This window comes from Diplotaxodon limnothrissa, linkage group LG2 (genome assembly GCF_057381915.1).
Source record: "Diplotaxodon limnothrissa isolate DT_005_m linkage group LG2, D_limnothrissa_male_GT1.1, whole genome shotgun sequence".
NCBI lineage: Eukaryota > Metazoa > Chordata > Actinopteri > Cichliformes > Cichlidae > Diplotaxodon > Diplotaxodon limnothrissa.
The window spans coordinates 11,174,307-11,196,055 of record NC_140597.1 but is presented as its reverse complement, the minus strand read 5'-3'; the positions used below and the strand labels follow the sequence as shown (position 1 = coordinate 11,196,055).

The following is a 21,749-nucleotide window of genomic DNA, read 5'->3' as shown; positions in this document are numbered from 1 at the left end:
GTTCGTAGAAATTCAGACAAAGACCTGAGAAACATGACAAAATACAACAATGCAACCCATTCAATATTATTGTACTGTGAGATATGATATCAGATATGATAGTTATCTATTTAAGAAAGAGGGGGGGGGGGGGGGGGGGGCAGGAGGGGGAAGAGAATAAAGATATGATGCACCAATGCAGACCAGTTCATTGCTATTAAGAAGTTGGATATGGTTATTGTCCGTGAGAGGGGGGCAGAGAGTTCAGGAGCCTCACAGCCTGTGGATACAGGCTGTTGGCCAGTCTGGATGTTCTGGCAGCAGGATGATGAATAAAAATGGTGCCATCCACAGTAAACAGGCGCATAGTGAGGGCCTTTTACTGCCAGAGATGCAGAACATTTACACTTGTGATGGCTCCACCCCTATATTTATTTGGAATTTCTATTTATAAAAGACTCGACTAGAGGAGATGAGGTTTCAGGTGAGTACATAATAAATAATTATCTCTTCCCCCGGCATTCACAAGCTTAAATCTCGACCTTCACAAGAGACAGAGGTTAAACTAAATCAAACCAACTCCTCCTAATACGCCTGCTCCAATGAGTGAAATCAAGCGCTCCCAATGACATTTAATATGTAAAATAACCAAGCCCTTTGTCTCAGTGTGGTCCAATATGGGGTCACCAGGAAGTGTAGGTCCTGTGTTTAATATTTGGTCCTCCAAAGGGGACTGGACCCAGCCCTGCAACAACCTGGGAGGCAGCTGAAACTGGCTAACTGGTTGTATCAGCTGACCTTTCAAAATAAGAGAGAGCAAATTGTCCATCATTAGATGTTTAAATGTAAAAATCAGTGCTTAGATAAACATGAGTGCTCAGGTTTCATTATGGGAATTGGCATTGCACATACTGCCCTCCTCTCTGCAGTTTAGCTTCATCGGGAGCAGTGAAGGCTGATCACTGAGCGCTTCTCTGCAAACTCCACTTGGCTGCTTCACCGTGCTGGGAACGTCAGAGACCTCAGGTACTTAGTGTGAGCGTGTTTGAACCAGGAAACCATCAGACAGCAATGCTCGCTGTGTTTCTAGGAACTGGGTTTGTCTGCCAGAGCGCTTCGAGTGGCCCACAGCACCGGGAAGAGGAAGTGGGCTAGTGTTTATTTACTGCTGCAACGTTCCTGCAGGCAAATGTCTGCAGCAACATCATTTGTACATGCACACGTGTGTGCACGGTAGAAACGGGAACAGATTTCCTTTCCGCAAACTCAGTTTACCTCAGAGTGCAATTAGATAGAGAGATAACTTTTAATTTTGGGTGTGGAGAAACCTCAACGACAAAGTGAAGGAAATCATAACGAGAGAAAAAGCTACAAGTTGAAGTTTTACTTCCTCTGAAGGAATCTTACAGATTGTTTGGTTTTGGTTTGGCAGATTAAGAAATGCACTCTCGGTTTTTGTAGTTCTGGAACAGGAACAGTTATCTGGATTCAGGCTTGAATGTCTTAAATGTGACTTTGAAAAGGATCCTGACCTGATCACAGATAAAGTTTTTTTTATCAGAGATAAAATGTTTCGTAGCTCATTCAAAGTTTAGCTGCTTTCACACTGTACGAAATCTCCACTGATGTGTGCGCTGTGCTCAGACTGAACGAGCTTTCAGCCACGCCTCTAATGACTCGGCAGTATTCTCAGGTATCGATCAGCTCCAGCTGGCAGTGCGATGCCTTCACATGTGTCTATAGGTTTCTATAAGTTACTATGTTGCTGTTGAATTGGGTGCAGCAGCTCTTTGGAACAGAAGGATGCACACTCGTTAAAAGTGTGCAGGGTTTTTTTTTTAAAATTTCACTGGAAATATGGTTATTGCAGGTTTCCTTGAAAAGCTGTGAAATAATTGGAAGGCTGTGCCCCCCCCGTACAGTTGGGACTGACTCACTTTTGCAGTCTGAATTGGACTTTAGAAGAAATGCAGGTTTTACTTCAGGGAAAACTTCAGTTATATTTCTCTAACCTCGTCTCTTCGGTATAAATATAGATATAAATGAGGCATTAATGAGCACCTGTGTGTTTCACAGCTGAAACTCATAAGCTTCAGACTCGTTTTTATTTTACAGAATCTGTTTAATGTAATCACCTGATAGAGATCAGCGCGCTTTCATGTTTCTGTCTGATGTTCGGACAGGGGATGAAAACACGTCTTTGCGAGATCCGTTAAAAAGGAGGTGAGGCGGCATGAAACTGCGTCCGCTGAAGTTTGGCTGGTATCGTGAGTCATCCGTACCAGGAGAAAGTTTTTTCTGAACCGCAGCAGAGAAGCGCCGAAGGCAGAAAAATCCAAAGTGCCCTGAATCTGTCACCGTGAGTCATCTCTGGATCTCCGAATGACTTCTCTAAAACCACATCCATCCAGTCTGACCTCTCCCTCATTTGACAGACTCTAACAATCCACACCGAGCGTCCTTCAGCACAGCCACTGTTTAAGGTTCAGCAGAAGCACATTTCCTCTCAGACTCAGTGTGTTGGCGATAAGCTGGTCTCCTGATTTGAAGACCAAAACATGGCAAAGATTATTTTCATGCATCAGCGACAGATGACAGATGAAGTTCCCTCTGTGATCCAGAACTTTGCAGGATTCAGAAAAACTCTTAAACTTGATCTGATCGGCATTATTTCTCCATTTCACAGCCAGGAGCCACATTCAGATGTGATTTATAAGAATATTAGAATATCAGAGCTGGAAGGCGAGTCTGGGATTGAATTGTAGGTTCATCAGCTGATCCCACGTGCCGATATAAGCCTGGAAAGTTTACCCATAATGCACTTTTTGAAGTTTTCTCCAGTGGATTATGGAGATCAGATCATCCAGGGTCCCATCAGTGGTGTCTGCTGCTCTGCCTCACAGACATTAAACTGATGCTCACAGCAGGTTATAGTGAGCCTGGTTTAGTCTTAACACTGTGAGTCTTGGAGTAAAGTTGCAGATATTTATGGTGGTTATCTGTGCGTGTGTTTCAGATCTGTAACTACCAGGGTCAGGCCCGGGTGGTGGTCCAGCTGGTGACGGCGCTGACCCCCGTCCCTCACCTGCACGCTCACAGTCTGGTGGGAAAACAGTGCGATAAAGGAATCTGCATTGCTGACCTGCAGTCCAAAGACTCCACCATCAGGTCTGCATCTCTCTCACACACACACGCAGTGAAGCCTGTAAAACGATCGTATGTGACGCTCAGTTTATTTCTCATAGCTTCCCGAACCTGGGGATCCTCCACGTGACGAAGAAGAACGTGGCAAAGACTCTGGAGGATCGGATGATCGAGGCCTTCAAGCTGGGATACAACTGCGGGGTCTCCATCCACCCCGACATCGACAGTGTTCAGGGGGAGGTCAGAGTCCCTCGAGAAATCACAGGTGAGTGAGACACATAACAAAGTTTAAATTCGGGATGTTTTATCTGTTTCATCGTTGACTCTCGCCCTCCTCTCTCTGTCTTCAGAGCACCACCTCAGTGTGATCAGAAATGCTGCCTCTTCTCAGGCCAAAGAGATGGACCTCAGCGTGGTTCGGCTCATGTTCACGGCGTTCCTCCCCGACAGCGACGGCGGCTTCTCCAGGCGGCTCGAGCCCGTGGTGTCCGAGCCGATCTACGACAGCAGTGAGTCCAGGCATTTCTAATCTTCTCCCTCCAGCAGGAAGGTTTGCAGGTCCGTCCACGATGCGTTTAGGGCTCGGAGGAAAGTGTAACTTTGACTGTTTTTATCTCGTGAGATCTGCTTTGAAGGTACCGCCTGAGTCTTTGAACCACATGAAAGATGTTTCGTTTTTGCTTCAGTCCCATTTTGTGCTTGCTTGCGGTGTCGCTCTCAGTCTCATTTTTTCCACCTGCAGCTCGAACTAAAACCTGAGCAAACTTTACAGATGTGCGAGATAAGATTCTGGTTGCTGCACTTTGTCCCTGAGGTAGTGACAGTCTGTGTAATGCTACAACGGGGATTTATTGAAGAGCGACTCACAGAGAAACGGTTTGTGTGGCGGGACTTTTTACACGTGTACTTAAAGATGAGGAGATGAAGATTATTAAGGTTTGCAGAGGCAGTTTGCTGCCATTTCCTGTACTTCTCTTTAGTGTTGGATCTGTTTCACATTACTGAAATGTCCGACTGAATGACCGATGATTATTGCGAGTCTGACAGACCTGAAACAACCTGGATGTAATGCAGTTGGTTGCCCACAGAATTCTTTCCCTTGACTTTAATAAATGCCTGCAGCCTCACCAGGCATGCAATAAAAAAAGAGTGAGGTTTGGTCATAATGCTCCAAGTTCTGCAAATCCTGCAGGTCAGCTGTTCCACATCTCGGCTGTACAAACATCAGACTTACCTGCTAAGTTATTGCTAATGCTAATGCTAATAAGGTTGTGTTGATTATTGAAATGATAAAGCTGCTCATAAATTAGTGCTCTTTGGGGCACAGGTGTAGACCACCTGGTTGAGTCCTTGTCCATAAAAGCCAAAACTAAAAAAAATGAATCCATTATTTGGAGCTTGTCCTCAAAACTTTCCCGTTTCCTTTCATCAGCTCTAATCTTGTCATTGTAACCTGACCGTGTGTTTGTCAAAGTGAACAACCCTTCAACCGGTCGGAGCACACACCTGCAGGTGTCACCGACAAATTGAATTAAAGCCCACAGAGAAACGTGTTAGATGTGCAGACCGAGCTGCACACGGACTCGACGCCTACTTCAGTTTGCTCCGATCAGTTTTAAGAAAAATGAAAACGGGTTTTAAAGTGAAGCTTTGAGTCTTGGTCTGCGCTGAGAGATGATCATGTGTGAAGTTTTGTGTTGGACAGTAGATTCGATGGATCATTGGTTCCTACATACTGAACCTCAGCTCCAGGCCCCATGTTTCGGTCTGAAGTGTTGAAAGTATATGAAGTTTGTCATTTATATGTGTTGGATTTGTGGTTTGAAAATGTTAAATGTAGAGAAACAGCTGAATAAAGCGACTGGTCGGAATCGGAGGATCGCTCTGGACTGAAGATCGGCACTTGCGTCTCGTCAGGCCGCTCGGTTTCGTTTCCCTCTTCCTGCTGAAGCTGCTTCGCTCTCTGTGCTGCACTTCCTCTCAGAGGACTGAACTCGACTCCGAGTTCATCGTTTCAGCCCCGCTCTGCACTTTCATTTTACCGGCAGGAAACATTTCACACACTTTTCTCTTCTCGATTCGCCAGTTTTCACTCTTTTACTTTTGGTTTTTGGACTTATCATTTTTTTAATTGCTAGACTTTCCTTTACCAGTTGCAGTAGACCCGCAGCGTTCAGGGTTCAGGCCAGCTTCAGTGTAATAGTAGTGAGCAGGAGTGGATCACCTGTTACAGCTACAGCGTGCCAGCGTTTGCTGTGCATCTGCAAGCTGCTTTGAAACCCACCTCCACCTCAGCTCCTTTTCATCCAGTTTCCACTTCCTGCTTTCTGTATGAATCCTGCTGTCCTCTCCTCTCACAAACCTGTCCACAGTCATGGACGTACCTAAACTACCAGGCCCCGTCCTGGCCGTGATTGCAAACTTCACAACTTCGTGTTGACTTTGTCTAAGGGAAGCGGCGCGTCTGTGATCTATTTTAGCATCTGTGGACACGTGCTCAGTGCCTCTATTTGATCTTACAGTGTGCTGTGGTTTGAAGACCTCAGCCTGTCCAGCACAGACAGGAACCCGTTCACAGCCCCTGTAACTTTGTGTTACAATTACACTTAAAACCCCCTCATGGTGTCTTTTCTGGCCCTGATCTCGAACACAAACCTTTGAGTGATGTAAAAGTGTGGTTACTTTACCTTAGAGTGATGGTGCAAAAAAAAAACCCTCCCCTTTGAAGATGCGTAGCTCTTGAGGAAGCCTCGGGTAGGTAGATCTCTGACAGCAACTGTTTCTCTTTTCGCCCTCAGAGGCTCCGAACGCCTCCAACCTGAAGATCGTGAGGATGGATCGGACCGCCGGCTGCGTGACCGGAGGAGAGGAGGTCTACCTGCTCTGCGACAAAGTCCAGAAAGGTGAGCTTTCCGAGCAGAGCTTTTCCTGTTTTCTGTTTGACATATATAAGGTCAGGTGCGGGACGCTCATATTAAACATGGACGCAATTTAAAATAATGAGGTCAGAAGAAGCACAAAGGGGGAGGAGCTAAAACACGGCATGCAGAGCTGCTCCAGTAAACAGCTGGAAATGAGCACGGCTGTTTGGAAGGCTGGTTCTGGTTTTTAAAGCACCTCGGAGCAAACATGCATGCAGGTTATTTTAAGGGCTGCTAAAAAGTCTCTCAAGTAGTGATTTTTTTCTTTTTCACTTTATTTGATGATGTTTCCGTGCAGTTGAGTGTAAGTGAGGTGAATCTGAGCAGTTTTTCCTGGTTGGAGCTGTGTCAGTGCTGTTGGAGGAAGTCCTGCTTCAGGGAATTCCCCTCCAACGTACAAATCCCACAGGAGGAAGAGTTGGATTCGGGCTGCCGCCTGCTCCGCTTCCAAGGTTTCTCTGAGAGAACCGATGTGCTCTGAGATCACGGTGGTCTGGCCTCCAGCAGCGGGGCAATGTTATTAATTATCAGTAGCCTGGTCCGGATCTCGTTATGTTGATGATTCTCCATGACGTACACTGCACAAAAGGTGAAAACCAGGATTACCCCTGAGGTTATCACAGGCCTCTGATTTAGCACGATCAAGATCTGAGAGCTGATTTTAAGCCACGTGAACAAAGGTTGATCTTTATGCAGTGCATCTGAGCTAGAGATGCTCCCATGGCCTGAAAGCGAACTATGAAACCATGGTGACCTGATGTTTGCGTTTGCAGATGACATCCAGGTTCGGTTCTATGAGGAGGATGACTCGGGTCTCACCTGGGAGGCTCTGGGAGACTTCTCCCCCACAGACGTCCACAGACAGGTGAGCATTCCTGCATTCGGAGCTGCTACTTTGACCTGCAGGTGTTGGGAGTGTCATTAACCGTGCCCGTTACTGCGCCGACAGTTCGCCATTGTATTTAAGACGCCGAAGTATCGAGACCAGAACCTGCAGAAACCGACGTCTGTGTTCGTCCAGCTGAAGAGGAAGTCCGACAACGAGACCAGCGAGCCTAAACCCTTCACCTACCACCCCCAGATCTTAGGTAGGTCACATGACCCCGGTCTTCCTCTGGAGTTGGCCAGATATGAATCAACTCAGGTAATGCGTTACCTGCAGGTTCCTAATACTCCTCTCAGGCCTTTATCTCTTCTTCTTCCCCCACAGCCTGATTTTACTTTCAATTTCAACAAAAAGAAAATTAATAAAACTCCAAATTATTTAAAAAAAAACACTGGAACGATTACAAGCAAATCAGCTGGAAACAATAATAAATAGCAGCGGAAAATTTCAATATTTATATTAATGTTTTTAGTATCTGTGTCCCAACACTGCCCCCTGCTGTTTGATCATCATGATTGATTTATTAATGATTTTAAATGTGGGATGCCACAGAGGTTAGCATGGCATGAACACGTGTGTGTTTTTAGACAAAGAGGAGGTGCAGAGGAAGAGGCAGAAGACTTTACCCAACTTCCAGGACTTCAGTGGTCATGGAGGAGGAGGTCTATACAGAGGAGGAGGAGGAGGTCCAGCTGCTGGAGGAGGACCTGGATCCACAGGTAGAGTCTGTGTTCTGGTCTGCTCTGCGATTTAACACATACCTGAGGGTGACGTTATGTGATGTCATCATTAATCTCTGTGTTTGGGTGGATTTCCCTCAGGATACCCAGGATACCAGGGCTTCACTACCTACAACTATGGAGGAGGAGGTGGAGGAGGAGGAGGTTTCTCCACAGGGTACTCAGCGGGTATGGGAGGAGGTGGAGGAGGGATCAAACACGGTGAGGAGCTGCGATGAAGTTGTAGAGCCATTCAAAGTAATTTAGGAGCTGGGAGAGGTTGAAATAATCTATGATAATCTATAATACAAATAAAGTAACAGATTTAGGAGCGTGACCTTTTAACCTTTAACCTAGTTAGGAGGAAGAAATAAATCATGACTCAGTAATCTCGGATAAAAGCCAAGTAAAGTTTTGGAAGTCATTAATATTATTATTGATATTATGTGAAATTTAGGTGACGTCTAAGACAATCTAGTTATAAACCAGATTATAAAATCTCCATTTATGAGAAAATTCCATCTCTGAGATTATAAATCTGTAAATTTATGTGGAAAAACTTGAAAATCATCTGAGAAAACACAACAAACGCCGTTTGTTTAAAGCCTCTCAGAGCGGCGCCGCAGACAGCGACGGTGACAACAACGACCCGGACGACGACTCGCCATCAGGAGCCGTGCTGCGAGCTCCAGCCCGGCCCGAACCCGTGGAGGTCAGCGAGAGGAGCGAGGAGGGAGGGGTCAGTGTGGAGCCTGAAGCAGAGAGAGGTAAGTTATTCTAAATTTGGCGGAAGAGTTTGTTTTTCCCGCCTCGGTGTTAGACCTGACGCTGCTGCTTTCTGGTGACACCGGGGATTATTTCCTGCGTGGCGCTCCCGGGTCCACTCAAAGATGCTCAGATCACACTGACGGCATCAGAAAGCTCAGGATAAATTCAGTTTTTACGAAGCGTTCAGGCGTTCCACACATCCGATCAAGTCTTTCTTTCTCCTTCAGAGTTCGACGCCAAGGAGCAGCTGGATCAGGTGATCAGCAGACTGCTGGAGGCCATCTTTCAGTACTCGGTTACGGCTGACTCGGCGTACCTGCTGGCTCCACAGCGCTCCCTGATGGCCGCGCAGGATGTAAACGGAGACACGTCAGTAAACGCATCGTGATGATCAGATGTGCGCACATTAAAAGGTTTTATTCGGCCGTGTAGTGACGCCTCCTTTTTCTCTTCTCAGCGGGCTCCATTTGGCTGTTCTCCACAACCAGCAGGAGGCGCTGAAGAGTCTGACGCAGGTGGTGTCTGCCCTGCCCGGAGAGGAGGTGCTCAACATGAGGAACCGCCTGTACCAGGTATGGAGCTCGTCGTCTCCAGCCTTACAGAGCCGAAAGCTTCAGGTCACGGAGCTAAAGCACCCTCCCTCTGTTCCCCAGACTCCTTTGCACCTGGCCGTTATCACGCAGCAGAAGGAGGCAGTGGAAGCGCTGCTGCTGGCTGGCGCCGACCCAACGCTGACGGATCGTCACGGCAACACAGTGCTGCACCTGGCAGCTCAGCATGAGGGAGAAGGAATGATCCAGTTTTTACTGCAACACAGAGAGCTGAGAGAGCTGCTGGACCAAACCAACACAGCAGGTACACACACACACACACACACACACACACACACACACACACACACACAGAAAAACACATTTTTTCTTGTATTATAGGTGAAATGAGTCTTGGTGAGTTTTCAGGTTTAACAGACAAAGACACGGGCACGTCACAGAGAGCCTGATCAACTGTACACTTCCTATTATCCTTGAAAACTTCCCAGAGTTACTGAATGGAAATATCCTGAATAGCTTCACAGTCGAGTCCATTAATCATAAACGTCACCAAATGTGCGGCTCCAGCAGGGTTTTGTCTTTGTGGAGTTCGTGTTGTTTGATGAAGGTCGGTGTCATCGATCTGCGAGTTAGCACGACTACTTGAATCTGTAAAATCAGAAAGTCGAGGTAACAGCGACTGTTTTTGTAAGATTCCTGTTTTTGTCAAAGAGACAGTGCGGGGGTGTCGTTTTATGCAATGCTGTGTCAGACGTTATCGTTACTGTCATCTCATTTGAAAACCTACCGGTAAACATGTTTGCAGGTCTGTGTGCGATCCACCTGGCGGTTCTGGCCAACCAGCTGTTTTCTCTCAGGGAGCTGCTGGAGGGCGGGGCCAACGCAGAGGTCCAGGAACGCAGCTGTGGCCGAACGGCCCTCCATCTCGCCACAGAGACTGACAACGTATCGCTGGCGGGCTGCCTGCTGCTGGAGGTACGCCTGGGTTATTGGGCAGACTGGGAGCTAACAACCAATCAGAGCAGAGACCTTTGCTGAGGCTTTGCTGGCTCAGCATCAGAGCTGCAGCAAATCATTATCTCGTTAATAAAGTGGTTACACATTCATATAGATGCACAACTGTGAGAAAGAATTTTCATACAGGTGATGCACAGGTGAAACTAAACGTTTAATGTCGTCAGCATACAAAAGCATCAAAACTTTCATCTGTAAAGATTTTAAATTCTATTATAATTATGAAGTTTATTAGTTCAGCAGTGTGACGGTGCTTCAGAATAACACAATAAAAAAGTCACACAGGCGGTAGAAAGAAACCCATAAATTCCGATCAATTACAAATCACTGATCGCAGAGACATGCAGGACTCGAGTGCAACATAAATTATGACATACAGTCAGTCTAAAATATGGGATGGTTCGGTAGTTACACATAAATTACATGAAATGTTCTGGAAGATAGAGCACTGAGCATCGTCAGCATGCACGAGCGCTCAAAACTCTCAGTATAACTTAACCTACACAATAAACACACCCACACAATTTAAAAAAAGATAAAATACAAACGAGATCCTAATGTGTCTTTAAAAGTGACTTTAAAAGATACTGACAAAGAAATCTGGAGTTCTTCAGCCAGGAACCACAACCTCCCCTAACAGCAATGATTAGGAGTGGTAACTGTTGATTGGACAGTCCACTAAAGCTAAAGTTATTACATATTTTTCTGATATCTAAAGCTGTCCGTTTAGCTTCATAGGCTTACGTGGGTCCAGCTGACTGGGGAGTGTAAGCAAACCCTTTGTAGCCTCGTCTCCAACTCCTCAGAGTGGACAGCGAGGCCTTCCTAAGTCAGCCAGGAGATACAGTCTCTCCAGAGTGTCTCAGTTGGACATGCCTTTAACACCTGAACTGATCAGGTGGTCAAACAGTCCTAAATAAGTTTTTTAATGTTATTAAGAAGAAGATGCTGATGTTCTCTCTCTCCTTGATTTGACTTTAACTGATGAAGGATCAGATGACCGATGGAGTGTATGACGACCAGTGGTGGGCGTCTCAGTGCTGAGGAATCTTTGTGTGATGTAACTTCACCTTTGAGTTGCCTTTGCATGAAGTGCTGTTTGTGTGTTTCTGCCATCAGGGAAACGCCAAGGTGGACTGCTGCACTTTTAATGGCTCCACCCCCCTCCACATCGCTGCGGGTCGAGGCTCTGTCAAGCTCACGGCTCTCCTCATGGCTGCAGGTAGATTTTTATTAAAGCTCAGAGTTCTTTTGTTCACCAGGAGCTCATTTACTAGCATCCACCTGAGGCCCCATCGTTTCTTACGGCTTCCTTTCTGAAGAGGACGAAGCCTGTGAGACGTCCTGATCTCGTGTTTAATAAGTTCGTATTTGGGTCTTTTCAGGTGCAGACCCACAGAAGGAGAACTTTGAGCCACTGTTCTTCAGGGAGGAGGATGAGGAGGAGAGCTGTGAAAAGGAGAGCGAGGAGGAGGAAGATGAAGGTTACATCCCAGGGACAACTCCCTTCAACATGGCTGCCACCCCTCAGGTACACGTAGCTTCTGAGCCTCTGGTGGACCTCACGACACGAAGCAGGTTAATGAACCCGCAGGTGTGTGTTTGCAGGTTTGGGATCTTCTGAACGGCAAAGAATACAAACCAAAAACACCTCAAACGGCCTTCGTCCCTCCTCAAGGTGAGCTCCTCCCCACACGTGGACACTTTATTACCCTGTGATTGACCACCGTGTTAGACGTGGTTCATTGTTTCATAACCACGAAATACAAAATCACGACATCGGCGCATCGGTTTGCTGATGACATGTTTGCGTGTGTAGGCGACCTGGCGAGCCTGGACACAGAGGTGAAGCAGGCGCTGTGTGGCACTCTGGAGAGTGAAGGATGCTGGGAGAATCTGGCTCACAGTCTGGGTCTCGGGATCCTTAACACGGCCTTCAGGCTGAGCCCCTCCCCCGCTAAAACCCTGCTGGACAGCTACGAGGTAACGCACACACACAAAACACGATCTCACACACTCCGACACACACTCCAGCATCTGAATGTTCTCAGAAACCTGGGAAACGCCCCCTCGAGGATTTTGTGGATAAACTGCTTCCCGTCTCTCCTGCAGGTTTCCGGTGGAACGATCAGGGAGCTGCTGGCTGCTCTGAGGTCAGTCGGCGAGTGCAGAGCACTGAGCGTCCTGGAGGAGGCGCTGCACGAGAGCGAGGAAGCGCCGGCCACCAGCGCAATGAGTGGTGAGCATGCGCACATAACGTGCACGTAACACCGACTGCCAAGTCAAATGACCACGAGTCACTGAGCTGCGTTTGTGTTCGCAGGCGAGCTTCTGTGCGCTCGGGTTCAGGAACTGAAAGTGGACACTCGAATCGACAGCGGGGTCTGCGACAGTGGGGTGGAGCTTTCCACGGCGTAATGATCTGATCGGTCCACCTCCAGCTGAGTCCATCCATCCACCCGTCGTCCCTCGACTCGCTCTGGACCGAGTGCGACGCTCGTCCTCGTGATGGGTTCAGGGCTGAAAGTTTCTCTGAGCTTTTTAAACCAGTTTGTAGAAAAAAAAGGGTCAAAAGAAAACTTGATTGTAGCGCGTGAAAACAGTCAAACTCAACTTTTACTTTTTTTTTTTTTTTTTTGGCCACGACACTCCAGCAAAGACGGGGAGCAGCTTCTGTTCCCGAGGAGCCAATAAAGGAAAAACATACCAAAAATCCCCCCCGCCTTGGTAAGCTGACGTCTCCTCCTGAGGCGCGCTCTGTTTTCTGTGGATTCGATGGTAAAGTTGTGGATTTGGGGGGTTTTCTGTTCACTTCAACCGCTGAACGCTTCGCACAGTTTGTTCTTTCTGCAGCCGCCAGCAGAGAAAAGGTGCTACGAAACTGAAACGATTGTAAAGGATCAGATGTTCTGTAATCTGTTACTCGTCTGGTGTTAATCAGAGGGCAGAAACGCGCTGTGATGACACCTCAGATTAAAGAGAGGTTTACCACAATGGTGATGAAACTGGCCTCTCATGGGTTGATAACTTTAATCCACCTGCCACAGCCATTGTACGATGTGAGGATCTTAATCTTATTTTTCCTGTTGGTTTACAGCTACAGTTTACTCGCATAGGTGTTCCTAATAAAGTGGTCGCTTTGGGCAGCATGAGCAGACTCTTCACGGACAGATTATCACGCGTGTTTTATTCAGACACCCCCCCGACATCTGAAACTCTCCTCCTGGCGCTTTTTTTAAAGTATTATTTACTCTCTAAAATTTCAATGACGATATGTTTTCCTCTCGTGACGTCATCATGAACTGAACCTGGTTTTTATTTCGTGATTTTATTCTGTGGCACGAGTGCTGAGGGGAAACTCAGAGAAACGAAATGTAAGGCATTGTGGGAAAGGTAGTCCAGAGCTGTGGGTAGCTGCTGTTCCTGTTTCTGTAATCCAGCAGATGATATTTATGTTCCTGCCCTGCACTGTACAGTCAAACATGAGCTTTTAACCTTTTTTTTTTTTTAATAAAATCTGATTGTTTTTTTAAAATAAATATTCAAATTGTGATTTATTTCCACTCACCTGCTCAGCTGTGGAGTTATCCAGAGAAGCTGAGATGTTGTGTTGAAAAGAAAACATGGTAAGAGTTTCTGATAATGACAACTGTGCGTGTTGGAGACTGCTAAACACTCAGTATATCACAGGCTCAGTTTGAAATAAAGGATTATTTTGAACTATAATCATGCAAAGTTTAACATCAGCTAACCCAGCGTGACCAGACAATGGTTAGGTCCAGTACCTCCAGTTATACTGAATATATCCCAGATTCATCCTGCAGCAGGACGATGAGTCTCAGCATCCATCCGGAGAGATAAAGGACCAGAACAAAAACAACTTGTATTGAACTTATGGAGGTGTTTATAAAACTGGTAAAACCTCCTAAAATCACTGAAGATATCAGCGAAACGAGAAGAAATAACCACAAAGGCTTTACGTCCCAAACATCTTTGATCTGTGATGAAGAGATACAAACTAGAGTTAAAACACTTTGTACCACAAGACGGCGCAGTGAGTCCAGGGCGATGCGGTAGACCTGGGGTAAACATTTAAACACCGCCCCCTGGTGGTTAAAAACATGACATGTTGAAAAGAAATGCTGAAAGCTGAGCTGCGATACGAAAAAAAAGTCTGAACGTCCTTCAGCTTGAGTTAAATTCTTAAAATTTTCTTTCTGAAACATTTCAGATGTGCAATTATATTTCTGTGTTTCCTTTACAATTTTGTGTTCCAGCTACTCTGAAAACAAGAAAAAGATCAAATCACTGTGCTGTTTTTGTTCGTTATGACTCTACATCACTCTTTTGTGTTTAATCACAAAGTCCGAAGGAATCCCGAGTAAATCTGAAGCTTCATAAATCCACAGTGATCATGATCACCATGACTGATCATCACCAAAATGATCAGTTTGAGATTTTTTGGCTAGAATTGAGCAGCTCTGCTCTGTAAGAAAGACGTTACATTGGAGTTTTTAACATGTGAGATGTTTTCACTCTATTTTGTGAAGTAATTACATAATAGCTCCTGTTTTTTTATTCTTTAGTTGTTTTGTAATTCCTGGGGAGTCTGGCTAATGAGCCTCCAGAACCTTTTTTGTCATTTTACACTTATTTAATTTAAGCAGCATTTCTTCATTGTGTAGAAAAACTGTGACATTATGTTGAAATTGCTCTGTATTTCTTAATAAATGGGATTTAATGTGTGACTTATACTGACAGAAAGTCCAAACCACTTGTGATCTGTCTGTTCTCTCAGTGTGAAACGATTTTAACCTCCCTGAGCAGGAGGATTAATTTCGCTGATAACGGCGTTCATGTGACCTCTGAGCGTGGCTGATGATGTCAGGGTAGCGGCTCCTGCTCTCAGAGTCCGCTTGTGTTTGTGACGAATAAAAAGAGTCTGTTTCCATTCTTCCACCTGTGAGCAAAGCAGAAACAGACTTTTTTATTCATCAGGAGGAGTCTCAGAGCAGGATGTGATTCCCTGGAATGAAAACAGGACAACAGGAGCTGCAATTTGTTCAGCTTTATTGAGAAAAACCATCACGGAGCTATTAGTTGATCGATCAGCCGCGGGGAGCTCGGTTTGTGTTCCAGTGCAAAAAGAGGACAACAGTGTTGGATGATGGATGAACTAACGGCTCTAACGGTCTAAAAACAAAAGAAACCAAAAAGCCTTCTTCTTCTTCTTTTTTAAAAAGCGGTCTCATCTGCAGGAGCAGTGAGTCCGCTCTGCTTCCTGGTTTCTCAGTTGGCACGTTGACGGCTCAGAGTCTCAGCCCTTCACCCGGAAAGCAGAAAAAACCCAAACAGACAAGCGATAAAAATCAAAGGATGGGACGGGAAGGAAAGGTGAACAAATTGCTGTTACAGGTGGATGAGAGGGGGCGTGGCCACATGAGAAAACAGCAGGAGGCAGATCACATGGCGTATTTCTGAGTCCAGTCCTGAGCCGTCTTGTTGTACCTGCAGGGAGGGAGAGAAAAGGTGAGGAGGCGGGAGAGGCTGCAGGACGATGCCATGCCTGAGAAACACAGACCAAAATCCACCTGCAGCCATTCACAGGAAACAAAACATCATTGTCACCGCTTTACTCCCACTCGCCACACGTGCAGTTTACCCCAACTGTTAAACACAGGACGCCCCTCAAGCAGCAACACCTGCAGTTCCTCTAACGCCCACCAGAGGCTCCAGCAGTGAGTCAGTCCCCACAGAAATAAACATGTTTACAGCCCGATACACAAACTGTTTGGTCTCTATAGATAATTTCCCCCTTCATAACACCTGTACATGTGTGAGTTTTATTATATCTCACGTCTTTAGGTTTGCGTTATTTTCTCTCTCTGTGACGTCCGCCAGGTCGTCCCTACCTGCGCTCCATGCAGTGAGAAAACTCTGCAGTCATGCTTTATTTGCTTCAACGTGCGTCTGAGACACAGAATCAGCAGGCAGCTCAGGTGAGCTTCACTCTTACCCTCACAGCATGGCATACTTCTCTGTCCACTCCCTGGCTAGTCTGTTATACCTGAGACCAAGCAGCAGGACACTCGGTTATAAACCTCCCGCTAGGCTAGAAGCCGCTCTCCTCGTCCTTTGAGCAGCCGATTACCTGCAGGTTAACAGGTGTGGACTCACCTCACAGGGTCTGTTTTGTAGATGCGGGCGATCTCTGGCACTAGCGGGTCGTCGGGATTCGGGTCACATAACAGAGAACAAATGGACAAAAGGACTGCAGAGAGGGAAAAGAGAGAGTCAGAGCAGCTCTGAGGTCTGCAGCGTGCTCCTGCTTTTCACACATGACTGAGTGATTATGAGTCTGTATGGGGGACAAAAACTGCCAACAAACAAGCAAACACATCACATTATAGGCAACAATTATTATGAAAATGTGATGTATTTATTATACTGATTTCATTTGCTTCATTATTTATTATTTACTTCTTCTTTTTTTTTTTTTTTTTTTTACTTTTTTAAATTTTAATTGTTTTAGTTTTGGCAGCTGTGGGCCTCCATACAGACACACCTGCAACGACAGCAAGAAAACAAAGAAGAAAAGAAAGAAAAGAAAATGCATATGTTCAGGGAAATGTATATACAGGAGCAAAGCAAAAGTAAGATAGTACATTTAAAAAATAAACAGGAAAATTATTTAAATTAGTTGAAAATAAAAAACTGTAACTCTTAAAAAATAAATGGAAAAATTATAATATTAACAGAAAAATAAATTAAAGTAACAGGAATATTTAACATACATAAATATGAGTAAATGGAAATATAATAGCATAATAATTAAAAGTAATATTGCGCATAAGGTAAAAAAATAAATAAATAAGGATGAAAATGCTTTAAAAATCAGATTTCAGCGTCAGGTTCAAACTTTATTTTCTGCTCTGTGAACAAACCTGTTTGATGTAAATATCATTATTACCTGTTACAAGGTGAAACTACAACCAAACAGCTCCACCTACTGGTCAAAACCTGTACTAACAGTAAAGAATCACTGCAGGACAGAAGTTTTTAACCATTTGTCTCCCTCTGACGGGAGCGTTAGAGTCGCTATCTATAAATGAGATGCCTAATTATAGAATCTTTATTAATAAACTACAAGAAAATTAAAGCTAAAAAAAATATATTTCACACATCTTTTCATTATTCTCACCAAAGGGGAGCAGATTTAAAAACTCAATTTCAGGGTTACAGAAACAGAAACATTTGGCCGTTTATATGAATGTTTCTTACCTTTAGAGATAGTTAATGCTGGAGACCACTGTGATCTCAATATATCCAAACAGATGCTGCCATTACTGTTTATATTTGGGTGATAAATTCTCGTTGTAAAGGCGACCTGAGCGGGGAGAGGAACCGAAACGATTTAGCATCACTTCAAAATCTCAGACATGTATTCAATTTTTTTTATTTTATTTTAATTTTAAGGAAGTTAAAAGGCTTCAAAGGTTTAATAAAAATTTTACCTTGGGGGGTTTGAAGGGATAATCTGTAGGGAAATGAATAGTCAGGAAAAATACGCCGCCCTGATAGGGACTGTCAGGCTGCAGTTAAAAACAGAGAGAGGTTAAACACTCACATGCTCACACCACGTCACTGCCAACAGTTTGTATAAATATCAGTGAAACGGCCCCTGAATCGGCTCGAACTCCGGCGCCGTTACACCTGCAGCAGTTCTGTGGATTCAGGTTTTACAAAAAACACGACTGCAGCGTTTCCCACAGAATCACGCTCAGCTAGGCTTTCAGTTTGTGCTTGTTTTGACAAACTAACTGCAGTTTTTAGCTCCAAACTCTGAGGCGGAGCAGCTGTTTGATACTTACAGGTCCCATAATAGTAGCTTGCCAATGAAACACTGTAAAAAAGAGGAGACGAGGGTTAGTGCAGCACACTCGTTCCTCTCTGTGAACTTTTGCGTAAAGAAAACTGAAAAGTGGTCTTACTGTCTTCGCCGACAGGACCGGCGGAGCACTGAGCCGGAGGATCTCTGGACAGGTCGGTTAGCTCCTGCAGAGGAACGACAGACGTTAAAGCCCTGCTGACTGACATCAGCAACGAGGACATTTACTGATGTTGGTCACATCGAGTTCACAGCTGTACTGGAAATGTGATGAAAAAAGATAATATGGTAATAAAAACCCATAAGCAGACCCATGGGTTTCTAACGACCAGATGGCGAGTGGCTTGCAGTGGTTAACGCCGTTTACCAGTCTGTACACCAAAAACCTCCCCGCAGCCAGTTTGGTTGGGAGGAGGCTGCTGCTGCCACTCAGTGTAAGAAAAAAAGAAACTACATTTTTTTAAAATGTTTTGCTTGCAAAGACTTGTTGACGTCCTGCTCAGAGCCGTCGCCGACATGTTGCCAACTGTTCACCGAGCACGCTCAGCTGACTGATTAATTGCATTTTAATTTTAATGAGGAAGAAGTGTAAGGTCTCGTTTTCTTTGAGTTCCTTGAGTTTTGGTGCGAAGGTTACCTCCAATGGTGTTTTTACAGTTAAGCGGCCTCTTCGTGTGTCCTGTGTGGAGACCAGGCCTTTAAAGATGTCTGAATCCAGCAGTCAGGACTTGAAATAGCCGCGGTGAAGTTGTCAGGTTACGGGCTAAACTTGGCCGGCGGTGAATCAAACTCTAAATGTTACTGCGTCTGTGTGAGAGTTCAGAAACCCGCCGAGCGTTTCCTTGCTGAGATCTGCGATCATTTCTGATGTTTCTAATGCAAGTGGCTGTTGAGCTGCTTTAAAACGACTTTTTATTCTTCTAGCAAATAAGTAACTGAGCGTGACCACAGCTTTATTCTGAAGGAAATAAATAAGAGGCATTTACTTTGAAAAGCCTGAAGGTTGGTCTCCTGTGTGAAGGCTGCATTAAAACACTCGGACACACTCAGGCTTTTATTGATGTGTAAGCAACAGAGTCTATTTTTACCGTTGACAGAAGAGCCGAGAAGACACACGGCTGTCATAGGACGGGTGGTTTGTGTTTCCAGCCTGAAGCCAAACTGCCGTGTGTGTGTGTGTGTGTGTGTGTGTGTGTGTGTTGGTATGTGACATACAGGCGAGGCGCACACGGCTCGTCTTTCAGGTTCGGCCGAGTTTAGGAGGCGAGCACAAAAACGCTTCCTTAAAAACTCCTCACTGCCTCCATTTTTATTTATTTATATTTCCAGTTATTCTACTTATACTTAACTAAAGTTAAGAACAATTATTTTGAATGAAATAAATAAACAGTGCACCAGTAACACTAAAAATACTTTGAATAAATTTTATGCTGGATTTAAATTTAAAAATGGCAAAATTAAAATAAATAAAAACATCTGAAATGCTGTCGACATTAAAACAAACAAGTTTTAAAAAATTATTATTTATTTAAAATTGTATTTTTCTAAATTTTAAATAGCCTACAGATACACTAAATTTACATCAGTGAAAATAAAGAGTAAATAAAATAAATTAAGCTAAATATTGCTGGATAAGGTGCATTTAAAAAATAAAATTATCTTTAAAATTGCCCATAAGCACAACAAGAGTATGAAGCAGAGAGCCTGATTTAACCGAGTACAGCAGTCAGCGCCGCTGGGATTCCCGTTGTCACTGATCTAAGCCTGGCTATGTTAAACACATTTAACCTAACAGCAGACCCTCACTGAGCACGCTCAGTAAAAACAGCCATTATGTCTAATGAGTACTGTTTTCCCCTGTAGAGATGTTTGTATGGATTTCCTGATAAGCTGAAGGGTGAAGACGCGACATCTTGGTTGGTCAGCGTCCACCTCTGCGTTTGTAGTTTACGCTCGCCATCGAGGGCGCCAGGCTTTGGTGTCGTTTCAGCAGCCATGTTGAAGACATGAGTGCACAATCATGTTGGCCTTTACCACCATTTCAGTGGAGCTCAGTTATTCCTCTGTACAATAACCAGATTATACAGAGAGAGCCACTGCGACAGCTGGAAAGACGACTTTCTGGGAAAAATCCTGCGATTTCTTTGCTTCCTGTTTTCATCGCCTAACATTTCAGATTTCCTAGCAAACGAAAATCTGTTTATGTTATTGTTTTATAGAACAAAATGAAACAAAATATATAGAGAGGAGGAAGGAAAACAGCAAAAAAAGAATTAAAACATGAAGAGCCCTGAACTCCAAAGACTGACTCTCGGGCAGAGAGAACTGATTTCTGATGTTAGGTCCGTGCATAGAAGTCATCTCAAAAAAGTGAGCTTTCCTCGTTTTGCGGTCTCACTGATTCACATTCTGTATGGAAACACCAACATCTGTCCATCTACAGCTCAGCTTGTGCCAAAACGTGATCGTCTGTATTTAAACTGCTGTAAACGACTTGTTGACCTATAAAATGTGAAACATGTAAAATGCATTCCTCGTGAATGACGTCAATATTTCTTGAGCTACAAACAACATTCCTGTCACAAGGTAGAAGCCACAATAAGTGACTTTTATATATCATTTATCGACTTCAAAGGTCTCATTTACATTAAAAATATATTTTTTTAAAAAGAGATCTGGCAACAAGTATAAAAATAGATCTATAAAGATGTTATAATTGACCAAAAATCATGGACTGGTTATAATGTAGGTAAAATAACACAGTTGTTAAGATTCTTGCAGATAATTTCTTTCTTTTATCTATAACCCCTTTGTAAATCCTGCTCACTAACGTCTATTTACCAACATTGGAAATTGGCAACACCGTCACACTGTGAGCACTTTGTGGAGATGAAGGTATTCAGGATGAGGGGTAGAAAGACATCTGTCAGCATCTGGACTGAAAGCAGCAACCTGGAGGTTAGCGTCAGCTGCTCTCACCTGTCCAAACACAGCAGGGTCCCTCGGCCCTGACGGACAGACCTGCAGAGATGCACTTTAATGTGAACACAAACACACATTTACAAACTCTTTGTGTCTGTGGGTGAAAACCATCAACTGTAATCACAGCTGCCGGAGAAATGCAAAGGAATAAAAATGTGTATATGTAAATGTGACGGAGAGACTAAAAAAGAAGGGTTAGTAATTGTAATAACGTAATAAACTCTGACAGCTAATGAGCTCAGCGGAACCGAGCAGGAATCACGGAGAAGAAACCAAGTTTATTTTAAAAGGAACCAAAGAGCAGAGCAGCTTCAGGCCTGGACCATCGTTAGGTCTGAACCCCGAAAGACCCGCACTGAGGCTGATTCTTGGCTCAAACCTGCCCCCGAGTGCGGCTGATTCCAGCACATAAAACACGACTCACTGTGCGGCTGCACGGAGCTGCATTTCACCTGGTTTAATGCGAAATGCTGCAGCTGCAGTGCCGAGGGCAGGCTAGCTCCCAGCACACAAACGCCACACACGATGTTAAATAAACGTGAAACAGAGGGCGGTGTGTTACCTTAGAAATTCGTTTTAAAGCCATTATGTCTGCGAGAAGGGACCGGTTGTCGAGGAGGAGGTGCAGGAGGAGGAGGAGGCCAGCTAGGTGTCGCTAGCTAACTAGCATCTAGGAGTGTGCTAGCTGTGCGGCTGTGAGCTAAGCTAGCTTGGCTACACAAACTGCAGCGATGTTCCGTTAAAGCTCGACTTTTTCACGTCGCAGAGTCCAGCACATCAGCCCCGACTTCAGGCTGACACTCCGATAACGGCCCCGGGACCACCGAAAGCTCAAAATGTCTTCCGTTACACACCGAGCAGCTGTCAGACAACCGGGAACAGGAGGTCTCACTCCGA

At 44.8% G+C, this 21,749-nt stretch overlaps 2 protein-coding genes across 3 annotated transcripts in view; one reads left to right on the top strand and one right to left on the bottom strand.

Annotated features, from left to right (window-relative positions):
- nfkb1 (nuclear factor of kappa light polypeptide gene enhancer in B-cells 1) overlaps positions 1–12,473 on the top strand; it is a 29,019-nt gene extending 16,546 nt beyond the window's left edge. The window contains exons 6-24 of the mRNA XM_085360708.1: positions 2,996–3,147; positions 3,225–3,388; positions 3,474–3,632; positions 5,922–6,026; positions 6,818–6,909; positions 6,994–7,132; positions 7,518–7,649; positions 7,752–7,871; positions 8,255–8,416; positions 8,645–8,786; positions 8,875–8,989; positions 9,071–9,272; positions 9,774–9,943; positions 11,102–11,204; positions 11,368–11,513; positions 11,591–11,660; positions 11,802–11,965; positions 12,095–12,221; positions 12,306–12,473. Of these exons, the coding sequence (XP_085216834.1) occupies positions 2,996–3,147; positions 3,225–3,388; positions 3,474–3,632; positions 5,922–6,026; positions 6,818–6,909; positions 6,994–7,132; positions 7,518–7,649; positions 7,752–7,871; positions 8,255–8,416; positions 8,645–8,786; positions 8,875–8,989; positions 9,071–9,272; positions 9,774–9,943; positions 11,102–11,204; positions 11,368–11,513; positions 11,591–11,660; positions 11,802–11,965; positions 12,095–12,221; positions 12,306–12,400 (2,559 nt within the window). The 3' untranslated portion in view covers positions 12,401–12,473. The remainder of the gene's footprint in view (positions 1–2,995; positions 3,148–3,224; positions 3,389–3,473; positions 3,633–5,921; positions 6,027–6,817; positions 6,910–6,993; positions 7,133–7,517; positions 7,650–7,751; positions 7,872–8,254; positions 8,417–8,644; positions 8,787–8,874; positions 8,990–9,070; positions 9,273–9,773; positions 9,944–11,101; positions 11,205–11,367; positions 11,514–11,590; positions 11,661–11,801; positions 11,966–12,094; positions 12,222–12,305) is intronic.
- Positions 12,474–15,041: 2,568 nt separating this feature from the next.
- LOC146638249 (ubiquitin-conjugating enzyme E2 2-like) lies at positions 15,042–21,749 on the bottom strand. Of its 2 annotated transcripts, XM_085360689.1 has the most exons (8): positions 21,415–21,749; positions 17,974–18,037; positions 17,854–17,885; positions 17,497–17,574; positions 17,264–17,369; positions 16,160–16,253; positions 15,999–16,049; positions 15,042–15,490 (listed from the first exon to the last, which is right to left on the bottom strand). In XM_085360689.1, the coding sequence occupies exons 1-7, from the start codon at positions 21,436–21,438 to the stop codon at positions 16,001–16,003; spliced, it is 447 nt and encodes a 148-aa protein (XP_085216815.1). In that variant the 5' UTR covers positions 21,439–21,749; the 3' UTR covers positions 15,042–15,490; positions 15,999–16,000. The 2 variants fall into 2 exon arrangements, with proteins under 2 accessions (XP_085216815.1, XP_085216823.1); XM_085360697.1 differs by lacking the exon at positions 15,999–16,049.